The 23141-nt window shown below is 55.8% G+C and overlaps 1 protein-coding gene across 1 annotated transcript; it reads right to left on the minus strand.

The window, feature by feature from the left end:
- Positions 1-334: 334 nt before the first annotated feature.
- N7518_008041 (AMP-dependent synthetase/ligase) lies at positions 335-22459 on the minus strand (the record flags this gene model as incomplete). The annotated part of the gene is made up of 10 exons (XM_057188968.1): positions 335-1359; positions 1506-3923; positions 3989-10535; positions 10599-10963; positions 11002-12613; positions 12673-15812; positions 15948-18379; positions 18452-20690; positions 20744-21824; positions 21914-22459. 10 exons carry the CDS (start codon positions 22457-22459, stop codon positions 335-337), a joined length of 21405 nt encoding a protein of 7134 aa, XP_057040671.1.
- Between the last annotated feature and the right edge of the window lie 682 nt (positions 22460-23141).

Below are 23141 nucleotides of genomic sequence, written 5' to 3' on the forward strand. Positions count from 1 at the left end.
GAGTAAGTTTACTTAAGATTGAAAGTGGAAGGAGTCGAAGGAACAGTGGGGTGAGATGTACTGATTGATGAAGGCTCGTATTGGCTAACGTGGCTGGTACGCCAAACAAATACGAAAAAGATAGATAAAAAAGAATTTCATGAGTGTGCTATGCTATGAAAAAAAAGCCAAAAACTATTTGTAATTCATATACAATGCAAAAAGTCAAGAATTTAAACTGAACACAACAAGTTTCACTGCAGTAAGGAGAAAATCCAAAAACAAGGGACGAAAGCAAAGACACCAATTCGCCAAATAACAAAGACAAAATGAGCAAATGAATGCAGAGCCACATTTACTGGAGCACCCGCACCATGGAATCCAGGGAAGAATGCTGCACTAGTGTCTCTAGGCGCACAGCACCACCAACACCGTGAGCTTGCAACTCACAGAGCAGCAGAGCCATGTGTACCAGATCTCCTCCCGCCTCAAAGAAGTCTACCTTGCCATCATCAATCCGAGAATCAATGGGAAGGATGGTACGCCACGCCTGCTGCACCGCCGCCCGGACGTTGGAGTTCGTAGTCGGCAGAGGGCTCTTCTCAAGCAATTCGTCAACTGGGCGCTCTTCTCTACTGTGTAGAGGGAGCAGAGCCGGCGACTCCCCCTTTTCGTAAACGGGCGTCTTTTCCACTGGCAGGGCTGCCCACAAGCGCAGCAGACTGCCTAACTGCTCAATCAGCAACTCCGCCGCGAACGGCGTCATGACTGCCGATGAGGTGAGCAGATCTAGGTCAACGTAGCCATCGCCCGTGGGAGTCGACAACAATGAAACATCCGTGAGGTCGAGATCAGCGCCCATGAAACCAGGCTCATAGAGGGCGGTGGCATTGTCCTGGTCTAGCTGCAACGCACAGTCGGGCTCGATATTTTGATGCTGCACCACACTGCTGAAGTGAGACCAGCGCTGCCAGTCCGTGCAGTCACGTATGATTTGACGGAAGCCAAGGAACTCATGGGGTAAGTTTGCTACCTGTTGCTGCTGCTGTGCCAAAAGAAGTTCGAGCACTGTTTGACGTGCATCCAAGCGTGCGCGAACTGGCACTACATTCAAACAAGGACCCACGACAGTATCAATGCTCGCCAATGTCGCGGCAGAGCGATTGGCGGTTGTGTGTCCGAAGACGACATCGGTAGAGTCAGTCAGGCGTGCTAGCAGCACCGCCCAAGCAGATTTGAGGACCGTGGCTGTCGTGATGCCATACTGGGGTAGCGAAACCACTGGAACGTGGTGGCGGGTAACATGCAACACGCGCTCCGTGGCGTCGTCGCGCAGGCTGGGCTTGTTGTGCACGACAAAGCGGGTCTCTGGTGAACCGGCTAAAAGTTTGCGCCAGTGTGAGCGTGCAGCGTAAGATCTGCTGGAGTAGTGTCTTGGAGGAATCGCGCAAAGGAGGGAGTAGAAAGCTGACTCTGGCCTTGGTAGGCACGCTGAAGGGACTCCCAGAGGGTTGGCAAAGACACACCATCATATTGCGCGTGTGACAGGCGCATCAGCAGACGGTGTGACTGACCGTTTGGATGCACGGCTAGTACAAACCGTACATAGGGCTCGGATAGCTGGAAATCGTTTGCGATGCCCTTATCGTACAAGCCTTGAGTGAAGGCGGCGAGGTCGGCGGTAGTCTCAACGTCGAAGCAGGGCTGCAACTTGTGCAGAACCACCTGCCAGAAGTGGCCTGCGTGAGGTGCGAAGACCGTACGGAGAATGTCAAAGTGCTGAACCAAGAAGTAACAGGCCTGACGGAGGCGTTCGATGTCAGGAGCACCGGGACCATCGAAGTAAAACCAGTTCAGCATCCAGCGGGACTCGCTCAGATGGCCGACCAGTGCGACATCCTGGAAGTCCGTTGTATGCTGAATAGCAGCGATCGCGCTAGGAACAACACCTATCTGCGGTGCCAGAACCTCAGCCAGAGCGAGATCCAGCACGGGAGCTGTCGCAGTCGTCAACTTGGGCACCAGTGGTGGCGTCTCGGTCCCCGGGGTGGGTGGCATTTGGGTACTTAGATAGGCGGCTAGATCCGCCAGAATTGGGTGAGTGAAGAGATCGGCGACAGTCAAACCGAGTTGCGAATTGCGAGCGAGACTGGCCAATTTCATGGCAACAATGGAATCTCCACCGAGGCCAAAGAAGGTGTCATCGGCGCCAATAGTGGAGGCGTCGACAGCGAGAGCTTCGGCCCAGAGACCGGCCAACCTGCGCTCCATTAGAGTCTCGAGCGGGCGCTTGATTACACGATCCTGGAGGGAGTAGGCTTGCAGCTGGGCGTCCGACAAAGTGTTTATGGCGCGGCCCAGCAGCTTGCGGTCTGTTTTGCCAGATGCATTTGTCGGAAGAAGTTGCAGAGGGATGAAAAGTGCCGGCAGCATGTAGGGCGGAAGCATCGCACGCAGCGCCGCTTGAAGGTTAACCAGTGTTTGTTGAAGCTCTGGCGTAAGGGCCCGCGCAATCGCTCCGAGCTCCATGTCAGGCACGGGGCCAGACTCCTGGTAAATATAAGCCACCAGAACCTTCTGGCCATTGCGACTGGCGAGGGTCACGCTGTCCACCATGGTGGAGTAGCCAGGCAGCAGAGTACGCATGTGGTGCTCGATCTCGCGCGGCTCGATGCGACGACCGTAGACCTTGACCTGGGTATCTGCGCGGCCGAGATATTCAATGCTACCGTCAGGGAAGTAGCGCGCGAGATCGCCAGTACGGTAGACAAGCGAGCATTCAGACCAAAGCTGCGGCTCAGTCATCCATGCAAGATCGCGACGGAAAGCGGCGTTACTGGCCTGCTCGTTTTTTAAGTATCCTCGGGACAGAATGGGACCCTCGATAAGCAGCTCGCCCACGCAGCCCAGCGGCGCTAAGCGATGCAGATTATCAGGCTCAGCGATCCACAGGCGACAACCGACAGGCAGACCGATGTTGGTACAGCGATCATCCGGCCGCTTGAAGGGACCGGCGGTACACCAAACTGAGGCTTCGCTGGGGCCATAGGCATTTATCAGGGTGGGCACGTGGCTAACCCAGGTGTGAAGATTGTCCTCTGTGGGACACTCACCGCTGAGAACGAGCGTCTTCAGCGATGGTACCATTGAAGGCTGGACAAGATTGGCGACAGTAGGTGTGAGACAGGCCCAATTGGCACCGAGGCGACTAACGGCACCTGCTATGTCGTTGAGTCGGTCCTGCTCTGAGATTATACAAACCGTCGCACCAAGAACCAACGGCGCGAAAATCTCGGCATAACTGATGTCGAAGGTGTACGCGGCATACTGCAGCACCCGCGAGTTGGGGGTGAGGTTTAGCGCTGAGCTGAAGGCGACGATGCTGGTATGGATAGCGCAGTGGTCAATCACCACCGATTTGGGTTTACCAGTACTGCCTGAGGTGAAAGTCAGGTAGGCTGGCGATATGGCGTCAACGACCGGTAGCGGTTGGACAATTGTGGGACTGCTAGGCAGCTTGGACGCCATGGTGGAATCCACGACTAGCACATGGTCCACTGCCAGCATCGCCCCTATGTGCGCATGAGGGGGTGCGGTAAGAATGTACTGCAATCCTGTGTCGATGGAAATCTCTGTGAGTCGCGCAGGCGGATGCTGGTGATCTAGATGAACGCAAATTCCGCCAGCCTTGAGCACGGCGAGGAGTGCCACAACAGCCCAGCAGGACTTGTCGAAAACCAAGCCAACTGGATCGCCAAGGGGCAGATTGAGATCGACGAGGACTTGAGCGAACTGCGATGAGAGGTGGTCGAGCTCACTGTAAGTGAGATGACCATCCCAAGCCTCAACGGCAGACCGATTCGGATAGGCGCGGGTTTGGGCACATATCTTATCATGCAGAGTGGAGGCAACCGGTTCCACGGGGGTCCCATCCACCGGCGCAGCTGGGCCAAATCAGACGGCCCTGTCAGCGTCAGATCAGAAAGAGGAGTTTTGCATGGCAGTTGACATAGCTGTTGAAGCAGATGCTCGAAGTGCTTCAGAAGCCAGCCCATCTGGGCTTGGGCAATGCGGGCGTCGTCATATTTCACTTCGACATTCAGATCGGCGTTCGTGCCCAGCTGGCATTCCACGATCAATGGATAAGTGTCAAAGTTTAAGTCAGCATCTGTGATAGCCTCAAGGCCGAGATCCGCAGCGGGAGCGTCGAGGGGAGGCTGAACAAAGAAGAGATGACCGACGTCGATCGACTCTGAGGCAGGCAGCAGCCGACGGATATGCTGAAGCCCGACTTGCTCGAAGGGTGTCATGGCCTGGGCCTGATCGTGAATGCGACGCAGGAAGGTGTCGATGTTATCCTCTTTAATAAGCCGAACGCGCACTGGGACAGTTGCGATGGTCGGGCCCATCATGTCGGCCACGCCCCGGAGAGGCACCGTGCGGCCCGACAGCACATGGCCGAAAATAGCATCTTCAGAGAGCGTGTAGCGCTCCAACAGAAGGGCCCATGCGGCTTTGAGAATGGTAGGGGCGCTGAAGGGGAAGGAAGAGGTAGAAGAGCGAAGTGGAAGGGAAATTGCGTAAGACTGCGAGCGATTGGGACAAGGAATTAGGGATGACGCCGTTGCAGCAAGGGGAGGAGGGGGGAATGGAGCGGGCAGATCACCATCCAGCTGCGTACGCCAGAAGCTATCACGCGCGGTAGCATCAACGCTGCTGAGGTAGTGAATAAACTTGTTGTAAGGAACAACGGGCGGCAAGGCTGCTAGGCCATGGCGATAAATGGCCTCGGTTTCGTCAAACATGGCGGCTTCACTCCAGCCGTCATATACGGCATGATGAGCTGTGTGCACAAGAGAGGGTCGTGGATCCTGGGTGGTGCCGGGAAGGAGGGCAAAGCGCATTAGTGCCTGGCCGTGGTGCATGGGAGTCATTTTATCGGCGGCGAGATACGCCTCCACCGAGTCGCCCGACTGCCACGCTATGCCTTCGTGCATTACTACCTGGAAGGATTGGGTGGCAATACTGGAGTAGATGATGCGCGTGCGCATGATGGTCTGACGGCGGGCGAGAAGCTCCCATGCCTGTTGGTATTTGTCGACATCCAGATTGAGAGGTAACCGGTAGACAGCACGCGAGACGTATGCGGTTTCATCACGCGCTGTAAGTGCCATCAACGCCTCCTGAGATGGAGTGCATGGATAGATGTCCTCAATTGCATCGTCCAGGACCGCACATTGAGACATCGCCTGAGCCATCACGTCGGAGACGTAATTGGGGGACACGAGGCTGAAGGGTACTGGCGCCGTGTTTTCTAGCGCCTGCATATCAGAAGCGCAATCCATCGCTGCGGCCATAGCGCCTAGCGTCGGGAAGTCCATAATATCGGCAACACTGAGCGGCAGGCCTGCCTTGGTGGCCGCGGCCACGGCCTTCATGGCAGCAATGGAGTCTCCACCTAGGTGGAAGAAGTGGTCCTCCACACCAGTAGCACTGACGCCCAACACATGGGCCCAAATGCCCGCCAACGCCTTCTCCATAGTTGTGGTGGGCGCCGTCTTTGCCACCTGCGTGAGAGCATATGCGCCCAGCTGCTCGGGCGTGAGCCCGTTACCGACCATGCGCAAGCTCTTGCGTTCTAACTTGCGCGACGGTGACAGTGGCATGTGTGAGACGGGGATGAAAAGTTGTGGCACCATATGGCGAGGCAGGTCCACCAACAGCCGGGCTTGCAACGCAAGGAAGCGTTCCGGCCGTCCATCCTCCAGCGGTAGCAAGAGATTCTCAACATCCTCTGAGACGGCATCGCTTTCACAAATGAATGCGGTCAGGATCTTGAGCCCGCTCCGCGTAGTGGGACTTAGAACCTCAACGGCCACCTGTTGGGAATCGTTCGTGAATGCGCCGCGGATGCGATGCTCGATTTCGCCTAGCTCAATACGCTGACCATGTAATTTGACCTGCGTATCTTTGCGGCCGATAAACTTGATGGTACCATCGGAATTGTATTTGACCAGATCGCCAGTGCGGTAGATGCGTCCACACTGGTAGGATTCGGGCCACCAGGTTGGTGCGGAGATGAAAGCGGCTGCCGTTTTGGCCGGCTCGTTCAGATAGCCTCGGGCAACGATGGGGCCCTCAATCAGAAGTTCGCCGGCGGCGCCGATGGATACTAGCCGATCCACGTTTCCGGGATCGACGATCCAGGTGGTGCAACCCAGGCCGCGCCCAATGTTACTGGGGACACGGAGCGTGGCAGTGTTCACGTTGCAAGTGGATGAGACACAGCATTCACTCGGCCCGTAAGTGTTGATGATTTGTACCGCACCAGCCCAGCGCTGGATGACCTCTTTCGTGAGAGATTCGCCGCTCAGAGCCAGCGTCTTTAGCGATGGAATGCTGCTAGGGAGCAGCAGGTTGGCAACGGTGGGAGTAAGTTCTGTCCAGGTTACCTGGTATCGGGCCATCGCATCGGCCAGAGCATTCATACGCTCTGTCTCACTAGGCACACAGACACAGGCTCCCAGCATCAGGGAGCCGATAATTTCCTCGAAGCAGACATCGAAGGTATAGGCGGCAAACTGGAAGGTGCGTGTGCCCGGGCCGATGCCCATGGCAGCACAGTGAGCCCGTAAGCCGGTGACAAGGGAGCGGTGTTCCAGGATGCTACCCTTTGGCTTACCAGTACTATCTGAGGTATAGACCACGAAAACAGCGTTGTCCGGCCGGACGCGGAGTCCTGGAGGCGCCGATGGGGGTAGCATGTGTAGGTATGCACCGTCAACTGGGAGCACGCCCTTGGGAGGAAGCAGTGTCGAAAGCATGGTTGAGGATCCTGGATCGCAAAGGACCAAACTGGCATCTAGGTCGTTTAGTAGCAGCTGGATACGACTGCTGGGATGCTCCGGGTTGAGCATGCAGCCCACTCCTCCGACCTTCATGACGGCAAACATGGCGACAATGGTCCATGAGCATTTGTTGAAGCAAAGAGGGATGTTCATCTCCGGCTCAACGCCGCGTGCGAGCAACTCATTTGCCAGCCGATCCACCAGAACATTCAGTTCGCGATAGGTGAGCTTGACATCGAACGAGGAGACGGCTGGCGCATCAGGTTGCAGACGTACCTGCTCCTCAAACTGCTCGTGAACGGACGAATCAATGAAAGGGGGGTGATCAGCGTTCCAGGAAAGAATCTGGTCTAAATCCTCGTTGCTGATAGGACCTACCGGGTCCATAGAATCATCCACGGTGTCCTCGGTGGTGGTGACCCGCACAGCTTGGAATCGCTGAATGGTGCGCGCATATTGCTTGAGTATCATGTCCATCTCGCTGACTGAGATGAGGCAACTATCGAACTGTGCCTTGATCTCCACGCAGCTTTCCATCGGGTTACATTCCACTGTCAGGGGGTACGGGTCGGCCTGTTGGCTCTCCAATGTGACAGGTGTCAGACCCAAGAAGTCGGACTCATCCATCGGCGCGCTTCCAGGCTGGATGAGGAGCAAATTCTGGAATTCGACAGCCTCACGAGCCTGCTCACCCATGCGTCGGATGTTCTGCAGCCCAGTATGCTCAAAGGGAATCATGTCGATGGACTGCATATGCACGGCCCGGAGAAAATGAGCCGGCGACTGGCCCTCGCGAACATGGACGTGGATGGGGACTGTGGCAATTGTCGGACCCAGCACCTGGTTGATTCCGGCCAAAGCGGCGTTTCGACCGGACAGTGTCGCTCCGAAGCTCACATGCTCCGAGTCTGTCAGATGCGACAGCACAACCGCCCAGGCTGCACGCAGCACAGTCGGGAGCGTGATGTCAGACGGGTTGCGGGTCACAGGAACCGAGTGCGTCTGGACCTGATTTGGAGACACCTGGTAACTGCGCGTGGGCAGGAGTGGGAAGGTTGCAGCGGGGGTTGCACGCTGCGCTGTCCAGAATTCAGTGGCCGAGGCCGGACTGATGCTTTGTATATAGTCAATGAACCGATTGTAGGGGACTTCAGGCAACGCAATCTCTTCGTTATATTCCGCAGAGACCTGCTTAGCCAAGATGGACATGGTCAGACCGTCGTAGACTGCGTGGTGCGCAGTCCAGACAAAGTATCGGAGGCCTGAACCCCCCAAGACCGTGAAGCGCGCCAGGGGCCGGCCGTAGGTCATGGACTCGGCCGCATCTTGGGCCAGGAATGTTGTCAGATCAGATCCCGTTCCCCACACAATGGGGTTCTGCAGCAATATCTGGAAGGCACCGTCAGCAGTGTCGATGATCCGGGTGCGCAGAATGGTGCTGCGGGCGACGACTGCTGCCCAGGATGCCTGGAAACGCGACATGTCGACATTCTTTGGCAATTGGAAAACCTCCTGGACCACGTAGGCCGTGGGATCTTGGCTGGTCAAAACCATAAGTCCCTCCTGGAGCGGCGTACAGGGGTATATATCCTCGATTGCCGTGGGCTCGACCTGGCACTTCTGCGCGGCCTCGGAGATGAGAAGCGCAGAATCTAGTGCAGTAGGGAGCAGAGAGAACGGCTTCAACGGTCGATCCTCATGCGGAGCCAGAAGGCGCAATTCTTGAGCCATACCGGCCAGAGTGGGCTGCTGGAAGATTCCATTCATCGTCAGTGCCAGGCCTTGACTTCTGGCAGCGGCGATGATACGCATGGCTCCAATAGAACCTCCTCCCAACCGGAAGAAAGTGTCAGTAGGACGAAGAGCACTACGATCTGGCAGACCCAAGACCTCTGCCCAGAGATCGCGGAGGAGTAGCTCGTTGGCCGTGAAGTGGGCGGTCGTCTTTGCGGAAACAAGACGGTAGGACTCCAGCTCCGGCTGCGAGAGGCCAGCTACCAACCGATCCAAGGCCGCGCGGTGGACCTTGTGATCCGCCGTCAGAGCAAGGCCGTTAAGTGGGAAGACAAAAGCGGGCGACACAGCCTCAGGCGCATGTTCCTTGAGCGATGATATCAACGACATGAACTGTTGTCGCTGCACGTCTGACATCACCAGCAGGGCAGGGGTCGCCTGAATCTTTTGGTTACACTCGACATGGAACATAGCTACTTCTTCAATGGATCCACGGCGGAGGATGGAAAGTACCGCGTGCTGTGTAATTGGGAGAGTTGATTGCACCTGCTGTTCAAGGAGGGCTAGACTCGACGAAATTTCGCTGGTGACCCCGAGATGCTGCACTAAGGACAGCTGGTGTTCTGATGTCCATCGGCCGAGGTCACCTGTACGGCATAAGGGAGTGCCAGGCAGCCACGGGGCATCCAGAAGTCGATCTTTGCGGTCCCGGAGATAGCCCCGGGGCACCACTGGACCGTCCACCAGAACCTCTCCAACACAATCCGCCGGCGCCAGCGCTGCAGGATTGAACGGGCAGCGGATCCACATCCGCCCGAGATTCGACGCAGGAAGGAGCTGCAGAGTAACACTGCCAGCTGGAGAACCAGAGAGCGATAGCCAAGTCGGCGGTTGAATCAATTCGTGTGGATGAATTAACTTGATGTCGCACCATTTTGCGAGCAAAGCAGGGGAAATCTCTCCCTCAGCCACCAGCAGAGTCTGCAGAGATGGCACTTGAGCCGGATAGGTTAGAGCGGCCTCAGTGGGAGTTGTAATGGCCCAATTGGACTGGGAGCTGCACATGGCCTCAGAAAAGCTGGCACCCTCAGCGGGAACGATGATTGTACTGCCGTTGATCAAGGAATACAGCGTCTCCACTATGTATAAAGGCGAGGTTGCAGCGCTGAACTGCAACACCCGAGCATCGGCGTCGAGCCCAGCCACTGGTCCTAGCAGTGAGGCGACAGTACTGACCGTGCGATGCGTCAGAAGTGCCCAGTCTGCGCCGTCCTGAATGGCTACCGCTACTGTATCAGGAGATAAGCAGTTCGGCGGCGCGAAGACCGGGGACGCATCGTCCCAAACGGCCATCGCACCCGCATCGACAATTACCGGGGTGAGAGATGGCTCATCGAAATCGGTAGCATGTTCCCTGCCACATAAGACTACCCTGGCTTGCACAGCCGAAAATGTCTCCTGTCGACTGTCGGAGCTGGCCAGCGGGTCCAGGAAGAGCGAGGTCGCGCCCGCCTTGAGGACGGCCAGCATAGCCACTAGAGCCCAGGCCGAGCGCGCGAAGCTGAGAAGAACTGTGTCTCCCGGTTGCACGGCCAGACCCTGCAAGTCACTGGCCAGAGCACTTGTCATACGATCGAGTTCGTGATACGTGAGTTTGACCTGGCCATCTGTGGATTGCATCGCGACAGACATGGGATGCTGCTCTGTGTGTTTGGCGATGAGCTCCAACACTGTAGCTTCTACTGCCGTTGGTGTAGGCTCGGGGGACAGCTCTGGCAAAGTGCTTATTCCCGGGTAGGCCATATTCAAGTTCGATAGAAGCTGGTCCGAGCTAGTGGTGATGGCGAGCAGCACGTTGGTGAAATTCTGCGGCAGGCTGTCCGCCTGAGTTCCATTAAACATGGATGTGCGGTAGCTGAGATGAATCTCCACGCCCAAGGCCAAGCCAGTGGTAATGTTGAGATCGACATCATACTGCAGAACAGCGGTTAGCACAATGTGGAAGGAGAGGGTGACCCCAAGACTGGATCAACTTACCTCTGTTGGATCAACTTGATCGACAATCTGGAACTCTACTTGTGGCGTTGGACCATCCACCGGCTCGCGCTGGAGTGAGAGAATGGTGTTGAACAAAGCTGCCTCACTTTTACCCAAGGCGTGCTGGATCGAGGCCAGAGAGGTCTGCTGATGGGGCAGACTGTCCATGTAATCGGACCGGACTGCCTGAAGCAGGTCGCGCACTGACACTGCATCGCCGACATGCAGTCGGCATACCAGGAGGTTGATAAATGGCCCGATGGCGTCATAGATGCCCTCCATTGGAATGTCGCGACCAGAGGCCATGTATCCGAAGCAGACATCTGACCTGCCTGTGTATGCACGCAGAACGAGGCCCAAGCCGCCTGGAACAAATTGCTGAGTGTGAGGTCCTGGGACTCACAGAATCTTTGGAGTTGGCCATCTGCGTCGATGTGAATAGTCTGTGACTGGAAAGCAGCCGCGGGCAACTCAGTGGGCTGCAAGTCGGGGAGGTGGCAGGGCTCCAAATCAGCCAGCCGTGCGGTCCAGTACGCCAGGGCATCTTCTGGTGACCGCGAGGCAATGTAGGCCATGTAGTCGCTATAGAGCGGACCGGGAGTGGTAGGAAGGGTGTTCTCGTAAGCCGAAATGAAATCACGGACGAGCAGTGCCATGGAGGTACCATCGATAAGCGCGTGGCTTACCTCCAGTTGGCAGTAAACTACCCCAGAGGCTTCACAGATGGTCAGTCGATGTGCGGGGACTGGCTGGTGGTAGTCTGGGGCGGCCTGTCGCCGAATGAATGGGACCACATCGCCATCAGTGTCTTGATAGACAAGTCGCTGAACCTGCGGTGCGTGGGAACGAAGTACCAGTTGGTCATAGCCCCCAGCACCGTTCAGCGACTCGACGAAGACGGTGCGAAGCAGGGAATGGCGATCCACAGTGCGTTGCCAGGCCTGCAGCAGGCGTGGCACATCCACGGGGCTAATATCAGCACGCGGAACAATCTCAAAGAGCTGGCGCACCTCGTAAGTTCCAGGTTCGCGAGCCTGACTGATGAGAATGCCTTGCTGAATTGGCGAACAAGGATATATGTCTTCGATCGCAGCCTGTGGGAGGCCAATGGTGGGAAGAGTCGTCGTGGTCAGCGTCGTCAGGTCTTGGTAATTGATTTGTAGGAGTGGGAAATCGCTGATGGAGTATTCGACGTCACTAGCCGCGAGCTCGGTCAACGCAGAGGAAAGAATCGTCTTGTAGCTCTGCACCCATTGTCGGATTCGATCCTGATGGTGGATGATGCTGTTGAAGAAGAACGAGACGGTGAGACGTCCGCGGGAGACGGCAGCACCGATATCGAAGACAGCCAGCCGGCCCATCGTGTCCCCGATATTCTTGATGGAATCACCTGCTAGGAGCGGCTCTTCCTGTAATAGAGCCTCCTCGCGCTCGTTTTGCTGTGACTGACCCAGGTAATTAAAGCATATCTCCATAATGCGGTGATGTGCGAATTTCTCGCGGCTGTCAGCATTGAAATGGCGACGAGTGTTGTATGCAAAGCCATTGTCCTTGAAAGCGCGACGCGCATCCTTAGTGCGCTTGACTGTATGCTTGATGCTCTCATGCTGGCGCACGCGACGATAGATGGGGTAGAAAGTAGTGAACCACCCGACTGTTTCGGAGAGATCAATTGAAGGCTCCCACGGTTCTCGACCGTGGCTTTCGTTGAATATAGCGGGCATTGTGCGGTCGGGGAACGACTCAACGAAAGATTGCTGCAGGGCAGCAATAAGCAAGTCGATCGGCTCAGTGCGGAGCGCCGTGTTGGCAGTGGTCAGCAGGAGAGCAGTAGTTGCTGCATCGAGTGTGAACTGCAGCTCCTCACCACCCTCCCACGTCGGCAGCCGCTTCAAGCCCCAGTATTCCAAATTCGCCGCAGGGAGGGCAATTGGCAGGTCGGATGAGGTCGTCAGGCGTTCAGAATACTGACGCTGTTCCTGGACCCAGTTTTGATACGGCATTCTGGATGGACTCTGAGAGCCGGGGAGAGTAGCAGCAACTCCAATTGGCCTAGAATGATGTGCCATGATACTACATCGACGATCAGGTGGTGTGCGATGAATGATATTAATTGTCCATGCTGGTCTGGCAGCATGAAATTGTCGACCACGAAGATGGGACCATGCTCGATATCGATACGGCGCTCAGAAGTCATAATAATCTCCATCATCGCCGCACGGTTGGCCACTTGGTGGCTGACCACCGGAGCTGAATCGTGGGCTGGGCTCTGCACCAGCTGAACCCATTGACCATCAGCCTGCTGGCTGAATCGGGCTCGCAGCATCGCATGGCTGGCCACCAGCTGCGTAATAGCCCGAGAGAGATCTGAGTGCGAAATAGAACGTGTCGCACGCATCAACACACTTTGGTTGTAGTGGTGATTCTGCTCTCCCTCACCTCGCGCCACCTCTTCGAAGTACAGCTGTTGGATTGGAGACAGTTCAAAGGGCACATCATACTGCTCCTCGCGAAGCACAGCACAGTGTGTGGCGGTGATGGCGCGGGCGGCAACGGCGGCGAGAGACTTCGCTTGTAAAATATCCTGAACGCTAAGCTCGATATCGTTTGCGCGGCAGCGTGAGACAACCTGCATGGCCGTGATCGAGTCTCCGCCCAGACTAAGGAAGGAACGATTCATACCTATGGATTCGACGGGCAAGTTGAGAACATGGCTCCAAACCTTGGCCATCTGCTTCTCCAGCTCCGTAGTTGGTAGATGCACAGTTGGCGCTGTAATGTTCACTACAGTGCGGTAGGTCCCATCGGACATGTTGGCCACCCAGCGCGAGATTGGCATCCGGTTGACCTTGCGAGATGCTGTCAATGGAATAGAGTCCAGGACAAGCCAGATAGTTGGGACCATGTAGGGTGGCAGCGCTGCGCCTAGCTCTTCCTGCACCTGCTCGATCTGCGGCTGTGCTTGGGACTGGAGAGCGTCAGGAATAAGCGCAACGCGATCTCCCTCGACCGCAACGGGTTGCAAATCCGTCAGCGCGATCACAGCCACTAGCCTGCCCTGACAGGGACCAGTTTTGGGCAACATGACCATGCCGGCTTCAACCTGAGAACGGGAGCGCAGGTGGAACTCAATCTCGCCCAGTTCAATGCGCTGGCCATGGTGTTTGACCTGACTGTCTTTCCGTCCAGCGATGTTGAGTGTGCCATCCGCGTTGTATCGCACCAAGTCGCCGGTGCAGTAGAACTTGTATTGTGGTTCTTCCTTACCGTGGAGCCAGGCCGGATTCTCAATAAACGCGGCCGTTGTCTTATCTGGCTCATTGAGATAGCCACGCGAGACATTGGGACCTTCAATGAGCAGCTCTCCCACGCAACCAATGGGAGCCAATCGGTTATGGTCCTGGGTATCCACCACCCAGTACCGACAACCAACTCCACGGCCGATGTTTGCTGGCGACACGGTGGCGCTCGGGTTGGCATGCGAGGCCCAGATAGTGCATTCTGCTGGCCCATACGAGTCGATCAAATTAACCTGGCTCACCCATTGATCTACCAAGCTCTGTGAGACTGCTTCTCCTCCTAGAACCAGCGTTTGCAGGTCGGGCACGTCGTGGGGATCGAGCAAGGCCGCCACCGTGGGCGCCATGAATGTCCAGGTGATTCGCATGCGGTTGATGGTGGCCGCCAGATCGTTAATGCGGTCGTGCTCTGTTGGAATGCAGAGTGTGCTGCCTTTCATGAGCGTGATAAAGACCTCTCCCATGCTGACATCGAAACTGAACGAGGCAAACTGCAGCACATGTTGATCGGAGCCAGTGAAACCGAGGCCCTCACCATGCTGGATAGCCACAGTACATACACTATTGTGTTGCACTATGATGCCCTTGGGCTTTCCACTACTACCAGAGGTGAAAATGACGAAAATCGGATTTGTAGGCTGAATGGATGGTAGTGACAGAAACGTTTCTGTGAGCTCTGACAGGCCAGTGATCAGGGCTTCACTGATACCAACCACTGTGGTGTCCACTGAAGCAAAAAGTCCAGCGAGCTCCGGCGAGGCCAACACCACTGATGAGGCTGTGTCCGCAATCACTCCCTCCAAACGTGAGATGGGATGATCCGGATTCAACATCACGCAGCCTCCGCCGCATTTCACCACCGCCAGCATGGTGACAATTGTCCACCGGGACTTTTCGAAGCACAGTGGTACAAGTGACTCTGGCTGAATTGAGTAGTTGGCCGAAAGCCAGTGGGCCAGTTGCGATGATTTTTGTTCGAGCTCGCCGTAGGTGAGCGATCCATCCCATGCTTCGATGGCAGTATGATCCGGCCGGAGCTGGGCCTGCTTCGCGATCTCATCATGCACACACTTGTTTTCAGATTTGGCGGGGATCGCATTCCATTCCCATATTTGTTGTTCATCTTCGCGACTGAATACGTCAATATCCCGGAGAAGACGACTGGGTTCCAGCTGTGTGAGTTGGCCGAGGACGTGTTCGAAATGACCAAGCAGGCGCTGTGTCTGATCTGTACACAGGACAGCATCGTCGAAGCGAGCTTCGAGATGCACCTGTTTGTCTGCCAGATTGCACTCAACCACCAATGCATACGGATCAAAGCGGGTCATGTCAGTGGGAACTTTGACCAACTCGGTGAGCCCCTTCGCCTCGTCCGTCTGAGGCTGCACGACAAACAAATTGGTAAATTCGGTGGCCGCGGCCGCGGCCGGACTGATTCGACGTATCATTTGCAGTCCTGCATGCTGGTGACGCATCATCCCGACATTCTGGTCCTGCTGCTGCTGCAAGAATGTCTGGACCGGCATCTCGCCATCCAGATGGACATTGATGGGCAATGTCGTAATAGTTGGACCCACCACGTGCTCAATGCCTGGAACTGGCACATCTCTACCAGACAGAGTCAGACCATACAATACATCTTCCGCGTCCAAATAACGCGCGAGCACAATAGACCACGCCGCCCGCAGCAGGATGGCGAGGGTTAAATTTGATCCTTGCGGAACAGCAGCCGAGATTGTGCGGTAGCAGGTTACCTTAGCAGTCGGCTGATAAGCTGCTGAGGGCAAGCGAGGGAAAGTAGCCGGAGGCTCTTGGGGCACAAGTGATGCCCAGAAATTGCGGGAAGCAGTCTGGTCGGAGTTCTGGATGAATTGGACGAATTGGGCATAAGATGGAGTTATGGTGGGTGACAAATCTTATATATAAAGCTGTGCCAGTTGATCTAACAGCAGTTCAACGGTCCAGCCGTCAAACAAGGCATGATGTGAAGTCCAGATAAAAACAGTCGACTCCCCCTCCGAAATTAGAGCGTAATGACTCAGTGGCGCACCTGCAACCACCGACAGCGCCTGAATACGCGTCAGGTAATCGCTGCTGGATGGCGCTTGCTCCCACTGTAGGCAGGAGGCGGACGGGGTCAAGACCACCTGATGCGAGGTCGCATCGATGGTGACCAACCGTGTGCGCAGAATGGGATGGGTATTGACGAGCACCTGCCAGGCCTTCTGGAAGCGTGCCACATCGAAACCGGCGGGCAAGCGGAAGGCTGTGGGGGCAACATATGCACCATTGTGGGTTGTCGACATGAGAAACACACCTTCCTGAAGAGGAGTAGCAGGATAGACGTCTTCGATTGCGTCGCTCGAAACCGAGCACTGTCTGGCTGCATCGGCCAGCAAGCCTTCCCGCTGGATAGGATCAATCGGCAGCAAAGAGAAGGGAGCGTAAATGGCTGGCTCCACAACTTTAGGAAGTCCGACACACTCAGCCATGTCTAATAGTTCGGGATGCCCGAAAATGTCGGCCACGCTGAGCACGAAGCCGGCGTGCCTTGCGGCTGCCACCAGCTTCATAGCGCCAATGGAGTCTCCGCCCAAGCGGAAGAAACTATCGTGGCGACCCACGGACTCGGGGTCTTTGCGGAAAACCTTGGCCCAAAGGTCTCGCAAGCACTGCTCTTGCGGACTCTGCGGTGCAGCTTTAGCACCTTGCGCTAGCGCATACATCTCCAACTGCTCGGCGGAGAGACATTGGACGGCGCGGCGCAAGGCAATGCGGTCGACCTTTCCTGAAATGGTCATGGGGATGTGGGAGATGGGAATGAACAGGCTGGGCACCATGTAGCTTGGAAGTGTCTCAGCCAGGTTCTTTTCCAAGGTGCGCAGCTGTTCGGTGACGTCAGAAGCCAAAGGCACGAAGAGCGGTCCTTTGTCCACGGACGGGGCATCGAGATAGAGGAATGCCACAAGCGTCTGTGTTGGCAGCACGACGGAGTCAACAGTGATGTGTAGTGCTCCCGGCATGCTCGCGAGGATGGCGTGTTCAATCTCGCCTAGCTCAACCCGCTGCCCGCGGATTTTGATTTGAGTGTCCTTGCGACCGATAAATCGCAGCTGCCCGTCAGGGTAGTATCGTACCAGATCACTGGTTTTGTAGAAACGCCGTGGCTCCCCTGTTGCTTTCTTGGGCAGCCACATAGGGTCTTCCAAGTAGGCCGCTTCCGTCTTGGCGGGCTCGTTGAGATAGCCCCGTGTCACTAGGGGCCCTTCTATAATGAGCTCTCCAGTGCAACCCACAGGCATGAGTTTATTGGTGTTTTCTGGGTGCGTCACCCACAGCCGCGTACCGACGGCGTGGCCCAGATTTGCGGGATCACTGGCCGCGGTGAGCGGGTCGGTTCCCATACTGTAGATGGTGCACTCCGTTGGACCATAGACAATGCGAATGTCGATAGCCTCTGTCCAGCGGGAAATGTCCTCTCGTGAGATGGCCTCCCCTCCCAGGATGACCTTTCGCAGGGTAGGCACCGTCTCGGGAGACAGCAGACTCAGCACGCGGGGAGTCAGGAATGCCCAGTTGACGCGTAGTCGATTGATGGCACCAGCGAGATCATCGACTCTGTCCTTCTCGTGGGGAATGCAGACCGTTCCACCACCTACGAGCGTGGTGAATGTGTCTGATACACTGGCGTCGAAAGCGTAGGCCGAAAATTGAAGAACGCGGGCAGACGGGTCGCATCCCCATTCAGTCCCATGGGCGAGAATACTAGTGATCAGAGAGCGGTGCTCGAGTACAATGCCCTTAGGCTTGCCAGTACTGCCGGATGTGAAAGACACGAATGCCGGGTGGCAGGGCTGTGCCTGGGGCAACTGCGCATTCGGTTGCGGATCCGGCAGCTGCGCTAAGAAGGCTTCATCGATGATCACGATGTGTTCAATGAGGCCCTCTACGACAGGTACGTGTTGCGCTGCCACGACCGCGATGTGTGATGCGCAATTCTCAACGATATCCTGGATTCGGGTTCGGGGATGGGCTGCACTCAATCCCACGCCAGCACTGCCGGACTTCATGATAGCCAACATGGTGACTGTAGCCAATTTAGACTTCGCGAAGCAGTGAGGAATGAGTACCTCAGGACCCGCCCCGAGGTGAGCCAGGTGGTACGCCAGCTTCTCCGACAGATGGTTTAGCTCGGCGTAGGTGTATTCTCCGTCCCAAGCACAGACCGCCTGTGCGTCTGGCCGCTGCAATACCTGGGCGTAGAAGTACTCATGCACAACGCCGAGTGCAGCGACGGGTTCCTTGTGGTTCCAACCGAAAATCTGGTAGCGGTCTTGCTCGGTAAAAGGGTCGATTGCGGTGGGAGAAGACTGAGCGTGCATGAGGATGCTCGAAATGGCACCCGCGAAAGTGTTGGCCAGATTGGTCGCATCGCCATCCGATAGCAGCGAAGACCAGTAACCAATATCAATCTTGACGGTTCTTTGCCAACATGAATGGCGACGGCGAGATCAAACTAGTATCTGTTAGCAGAGAAGTCATGAACCACCATACAACCAACGCGAATGAACACTGACATCTGTTGGATCATCTTCTTCAAGGGGCCGGAACGAGAGTGACTCTCCATACGGCTGGTCAGATACATCTCTTTGTACTGATACAATGCTGTTGAAAAGAGGCATGCCCGAAAGGTCCAAATTGTGCTGGATCTGGGCCAGTGACGTGTGTTGATGAGGCAGAGCATCGAAATACTCATTCTGCATCGAAGCAACAGTGTCGAGGACAGTGTCTTGCTGAGCTAGCCGTACGCGACACACCAGCATGTTGATAAAAGCTCCCACCGCGTGCTCAATGCCCACAACTGGAACATCTCTGCCTGCGGCAATGTAACCAAAGCAGACATCTTCGGCTCCCGTGTAGGTATACAAAACCAATGCCCAGGCTGTCTGCAGCACGTTTGCTAAAGTGAGTCCGTGGTTCTCGGAGAATCGAGACAGTGCAGAGGCATCTGTGAATGGCACCGGCACGGAACGGATCTGCTTGGGGCTGCCCTCTGCTGGATACAAGGGTACAATGGTCGGCTGCACACCGTCCAAATATTTTGTCCAGTATTTGAGTGATTTGCTGGCAGTCTCCGGCGCATGAATAAAATTGATGTAGTCGCTGAATAGTGCGGGCGGCGCCGAGAAGGAGTGGTCATCGAAGGCCTGCGAAAGTTCGTGGAGGATAACCTCAGTAGAGCCTCCGTCGACCAAGGCGTGGTTGATCTCGACTTTAACAAAGACATTATCACCAGCCGCACGGCAAATGGTCAAACGATGCTGAGGCTGCGCAGGCTGGTATGTTGGTAAAGGCAGGGCTTGAAGAAACTTGATAACGACGTGCTCATCGTGCTCGTCCAAAAGTTCGTGAATCTGGATGCAGGCCGGAGCTTGCTTAAGCACAATCTGTTGGAAACGACCAGCTGTGTCGACGAAGATCGTTCGAAGCATCTGGTGCCGATCTACCACTGCCTGCCAGGCCTTTTGCAGACGATCGACAGTGGTGAATGCATCTCGGGTGGACTCTACTCGCAGCACCCGACGGACTTCGTAGGTGCCAGGGAACTTGACTTGACTAAGTAGAATGCCGTCCTGCATGGGCGAGCAACCGTAGATATCCTCTACCTGGTTGCGACTGGCCAAGCCTGCCGCTTCTAGAAGAGTATTGTCCACGGTCGCGGCCCGCTGGGCCGGGTCAGAATTGGTCTTGTTCTCGGAATTCTCTTTCCCCTCTTGAGATGAGTCTGCAGGCGCCTGAGTTGCCCGTGCGGCCAATTCAATGATGTTAGCAGCGCGCAAGACATCTGGGACCGAAACGACCAGCTGCTGCTTACGGCAACGGGCCACGATCTTCAAGGCAGTCAGGGAGTCACCGCCAAGGGCGATGAAAGATCGGTTAGTCTTGAGCTCTGCGGCAGGGATGCCCATTTCTTCCGCCCATATCTGCTGCATTTGCAATTCCACATCGGTCAAAAGACAAGTCTCAGGCGCATCATCACTCACACCGGCAATCTCGCGGTAGATCTCGTCGGACATCTCATGCAGCCATTGGGTCATTGAAACGACGTGGACTTTGCCTGATGTTGTGAAGGGCAGTGCGGCCAGCACCACCCAGAAGGTTGGTACCATGTATGCTGGGAGATGTGCAGCCAGTTGCGCGGTTATTTCTGGCAATAAGAGACGCGCAAGCTGCGACTCCTCCACAGGTAAACTATGGACACTGGTGTCACGCGGACCATCATAGGGGAAATCATGCAGCGATAGGACGCCAACCAGTCGACCTTGACAGGGACCTTCTTTAGGCAGCAAAACCAGGGAATGTCGGACGTGGGAATTTTCCGACAGTCGCTGTTCGATCTCGCCGAGCTCCAGGCGTTGTCCGTTGAGCTTTATTTGGCGATCTTTGCGGCCGATGAAGTTGATAGTACCATCACTGTTCTGGCGAACCAGGTCTCCTGTCTGATACAGCCGGAAAGCCGGCGGCGACCGGGGCAGGAGGGCAGAAAAGGCAGGAAGCTCGTCTAAAAAGACTGCAGCTGTTTTGACAGGCTCATGAAGATAGCCCCGCGCGACAATGGGGCCCTGAATTACGAGTTCACCAACGGCACCGATGGGAACAAGTCGGTCATGATCGTCGGGATGCACCACCCAGCACAAAGCGCCGTATCCAACGCCAATGTTAGCTGGATCAGACGTGAGTGACAATGGCTCGTTGATGGTCGCTGCGACGGAGCATTCACTGGGACCATAACCTAAGGAAGTTGTTAGTGGAGAGTTCAATTGAGCCCAAAGGAAGAAAAATCACCGTTGATCAGATGCAACTTGTCGGCCCATGTTGTCACATCTACGCGCCCCAGACCTTCTCCACCAAGGGCGAGCGTCTTCAGGGTAGGCACCGAGGCCGGGTCAATCATACGCACCAAAGAGGGCGTCATGAATGTCCAGGAGATCTGGAGGTAATTGACAATGTGGGCAATCCCAAGTGCCGCCTGTTCATCATCGCAGAAACAAATACAGGCGCCGGTAGTCAGCGTGGTAAAGATTTCCAGCATGCTGACGTCGAATGTATAGGGCGTCATTTGCAGCACCCGGCTGGAGGGGAGGATTTGGCCGGCCTGTACGTGTTGTGCGGCGGCTGTTAGGAAGGACTCGTGCTCGACTACACATCCCTTGGGAGTACCGGTACTGCCTGAGGTAAAGATGATATAAAGGGCATTCTGCGGCGTAACGGTGACAATGGGGGCCTCCGTCGCCGTCGGTAGCTGTTCGAGGGCATCTTCGGAGACGGTCACAACAGGGAATTCGCTGTCCCAGAGACCAGCATGATGGACTGAGGTCAGCACTAATGGGGCTTGCAGCTGAGCGAGCAGTCCTCGTAAGCGCGTTTGTGGCTGTTTGGCATCCAGGTTGACGATGACGCCACCGGCCTTGACGACGGCAATCATGGTAACAATCGCCCACTTCGACTTCTCGAAGAATAATGGCACTGATATTTCTGGGCCGACTCCAAGTTGAACCAAGTGCTGCGCCAGGCGATTTGAATACGTTTGCAACTCGCCGTAGGCCATACGACCATCTGCTCCTTCGATAGCCATGGCGTCAGGTCGCGCCTGGGCTGTCTCATCCACGAGGTTGTGAAGACAGCGTGAGACCACAGCGGGCGCCGTTTGATTCCATTGGGAGACCTGCTGCAGCCCTTGTGGACTCATCATACTGACCTCGGCGATTGAGAGATCAGGTTGCCGAATAATTTCTCCGAGCACATGGCTCAGGGTCGTCGCGCAGTGATGGGCCTGTGCCGCGGGAAGCATGTGGGTGGGAAATTGTAAAAAAGTCCCCAGGTGATCGGGGGTTGCTGTCGCCTGGACGGCAATGTAATCTCCAGTCTGTTTGAATAATTTAATATCTTCTTTCACTGCAATTCTATCCGCTGACGCCGACTGGATTACCAAATTCGACTTCAGATTGCACGCACCTCTTCCCACTCTGGGGCATTGCTGTCCGATAACAGCACTGCGCTGTTGAATGCTGGATGGCCTTCCACAGCCGTCCGCTTCTGCAATTCGGACAAGCTTGTCGCCGACGGCACTGCCATGCTCGTGTGCACCTGCTGTTCAGCCTCCGCCAAGGTCTGCTGTACTGTTCGTCCGCCGTCAATCACGGTCTCAGACAAGCCGACGTAGGGCACCCCGGCCACGTATCGAACAAACAGGACATTGACCGCCTCGGTGTCGGCGTACGCCGCGAGCACCAAAGACCAAGCAACGTTCAACACACTCATGAGCGTCAATCCGCGGGGCGTGCAGAAGCCTGTCAGGGCTGCGGACGAGATGTCGGACCGCAACTCCAGGGCAATTCGTGTCTGGCCAACTCTGCCACCCACTGGTGGCACGGCCAGTTGTTCATCATCTAGAATAATTCCGTCAGTCAAAAGGGGAAACAGGGATGTACCTGCTTTGAGCTCGAATGGCAACTCAACATGGTCAAATTCCATGGAAAGTTGTTCGCCGTAGTCGCCCATGGTGAATTAGAAGTGCTTTTGTGTATGTGATAGTGATTAATACGACTCGTATAGGAGCCGTGGAGTGTGCGATGAATGAATGTTAAAGGTGTTGGATGGGATAGGTAGTCCAACAACGAAGCTTCACTGAGAGCGCGAGAGTGTAGGGCAGAATGACGGACGAGACTTGCGCAGTCAGAAAGTCTGGGAGATGCTAGCTCTTGAACAGATTACTACTTCGCGATATGCCCACGACCTTTTGGCATTCGCGATCGCATACTTTCGTGCAGGAACCGACCACAATCCACCAATAAGGTTGTGTGGGGGCTATCGCGCAACCTGGCAGTCACTAGAGGAGGCTTGCCTGAATCGGACAATGCCTTTCGCTCATCCGGAGTCTCGCTTGGCATCAGTAATACACTAGTCATACAATCTGTAGCCGCTAAGGGCTAGACCAAGGGGCCACATAACCACCACGTTTCTGACTCTAGGCGCTGCAAGGGGCGGAAAAGCTGGATGGTGAGGTACAAGGTCACAGATACGGTTAGGTCGACGCTAATTTTCGACTAAATTCTGACGTCCCACATAGCGGCTGATCGTGCAGTAGTTGGGTGGAGCACGATCGTGCTTAGCTCACCGTGCAGCATGCACGGGCACGGGTAGATCTGCCATTCCCTGCTTACCCTCTTTGTGGGTTTGCTGT

Source organism: Penicillium psychrosexuale, assembly GCF_028828465.1.
Source record: "Penicillium psychrosexuale strain IBT 29551 chromosome Unknown utg000004l, whole genome shotgun sequence".
NCBI classification, from domain to species: Eukaryota; Fungi; Ascomycota; class Eurotiomycetes; order Eurotiales; family Aspergillaceae; genus Penicillium; species Penicillium psychrosexuale.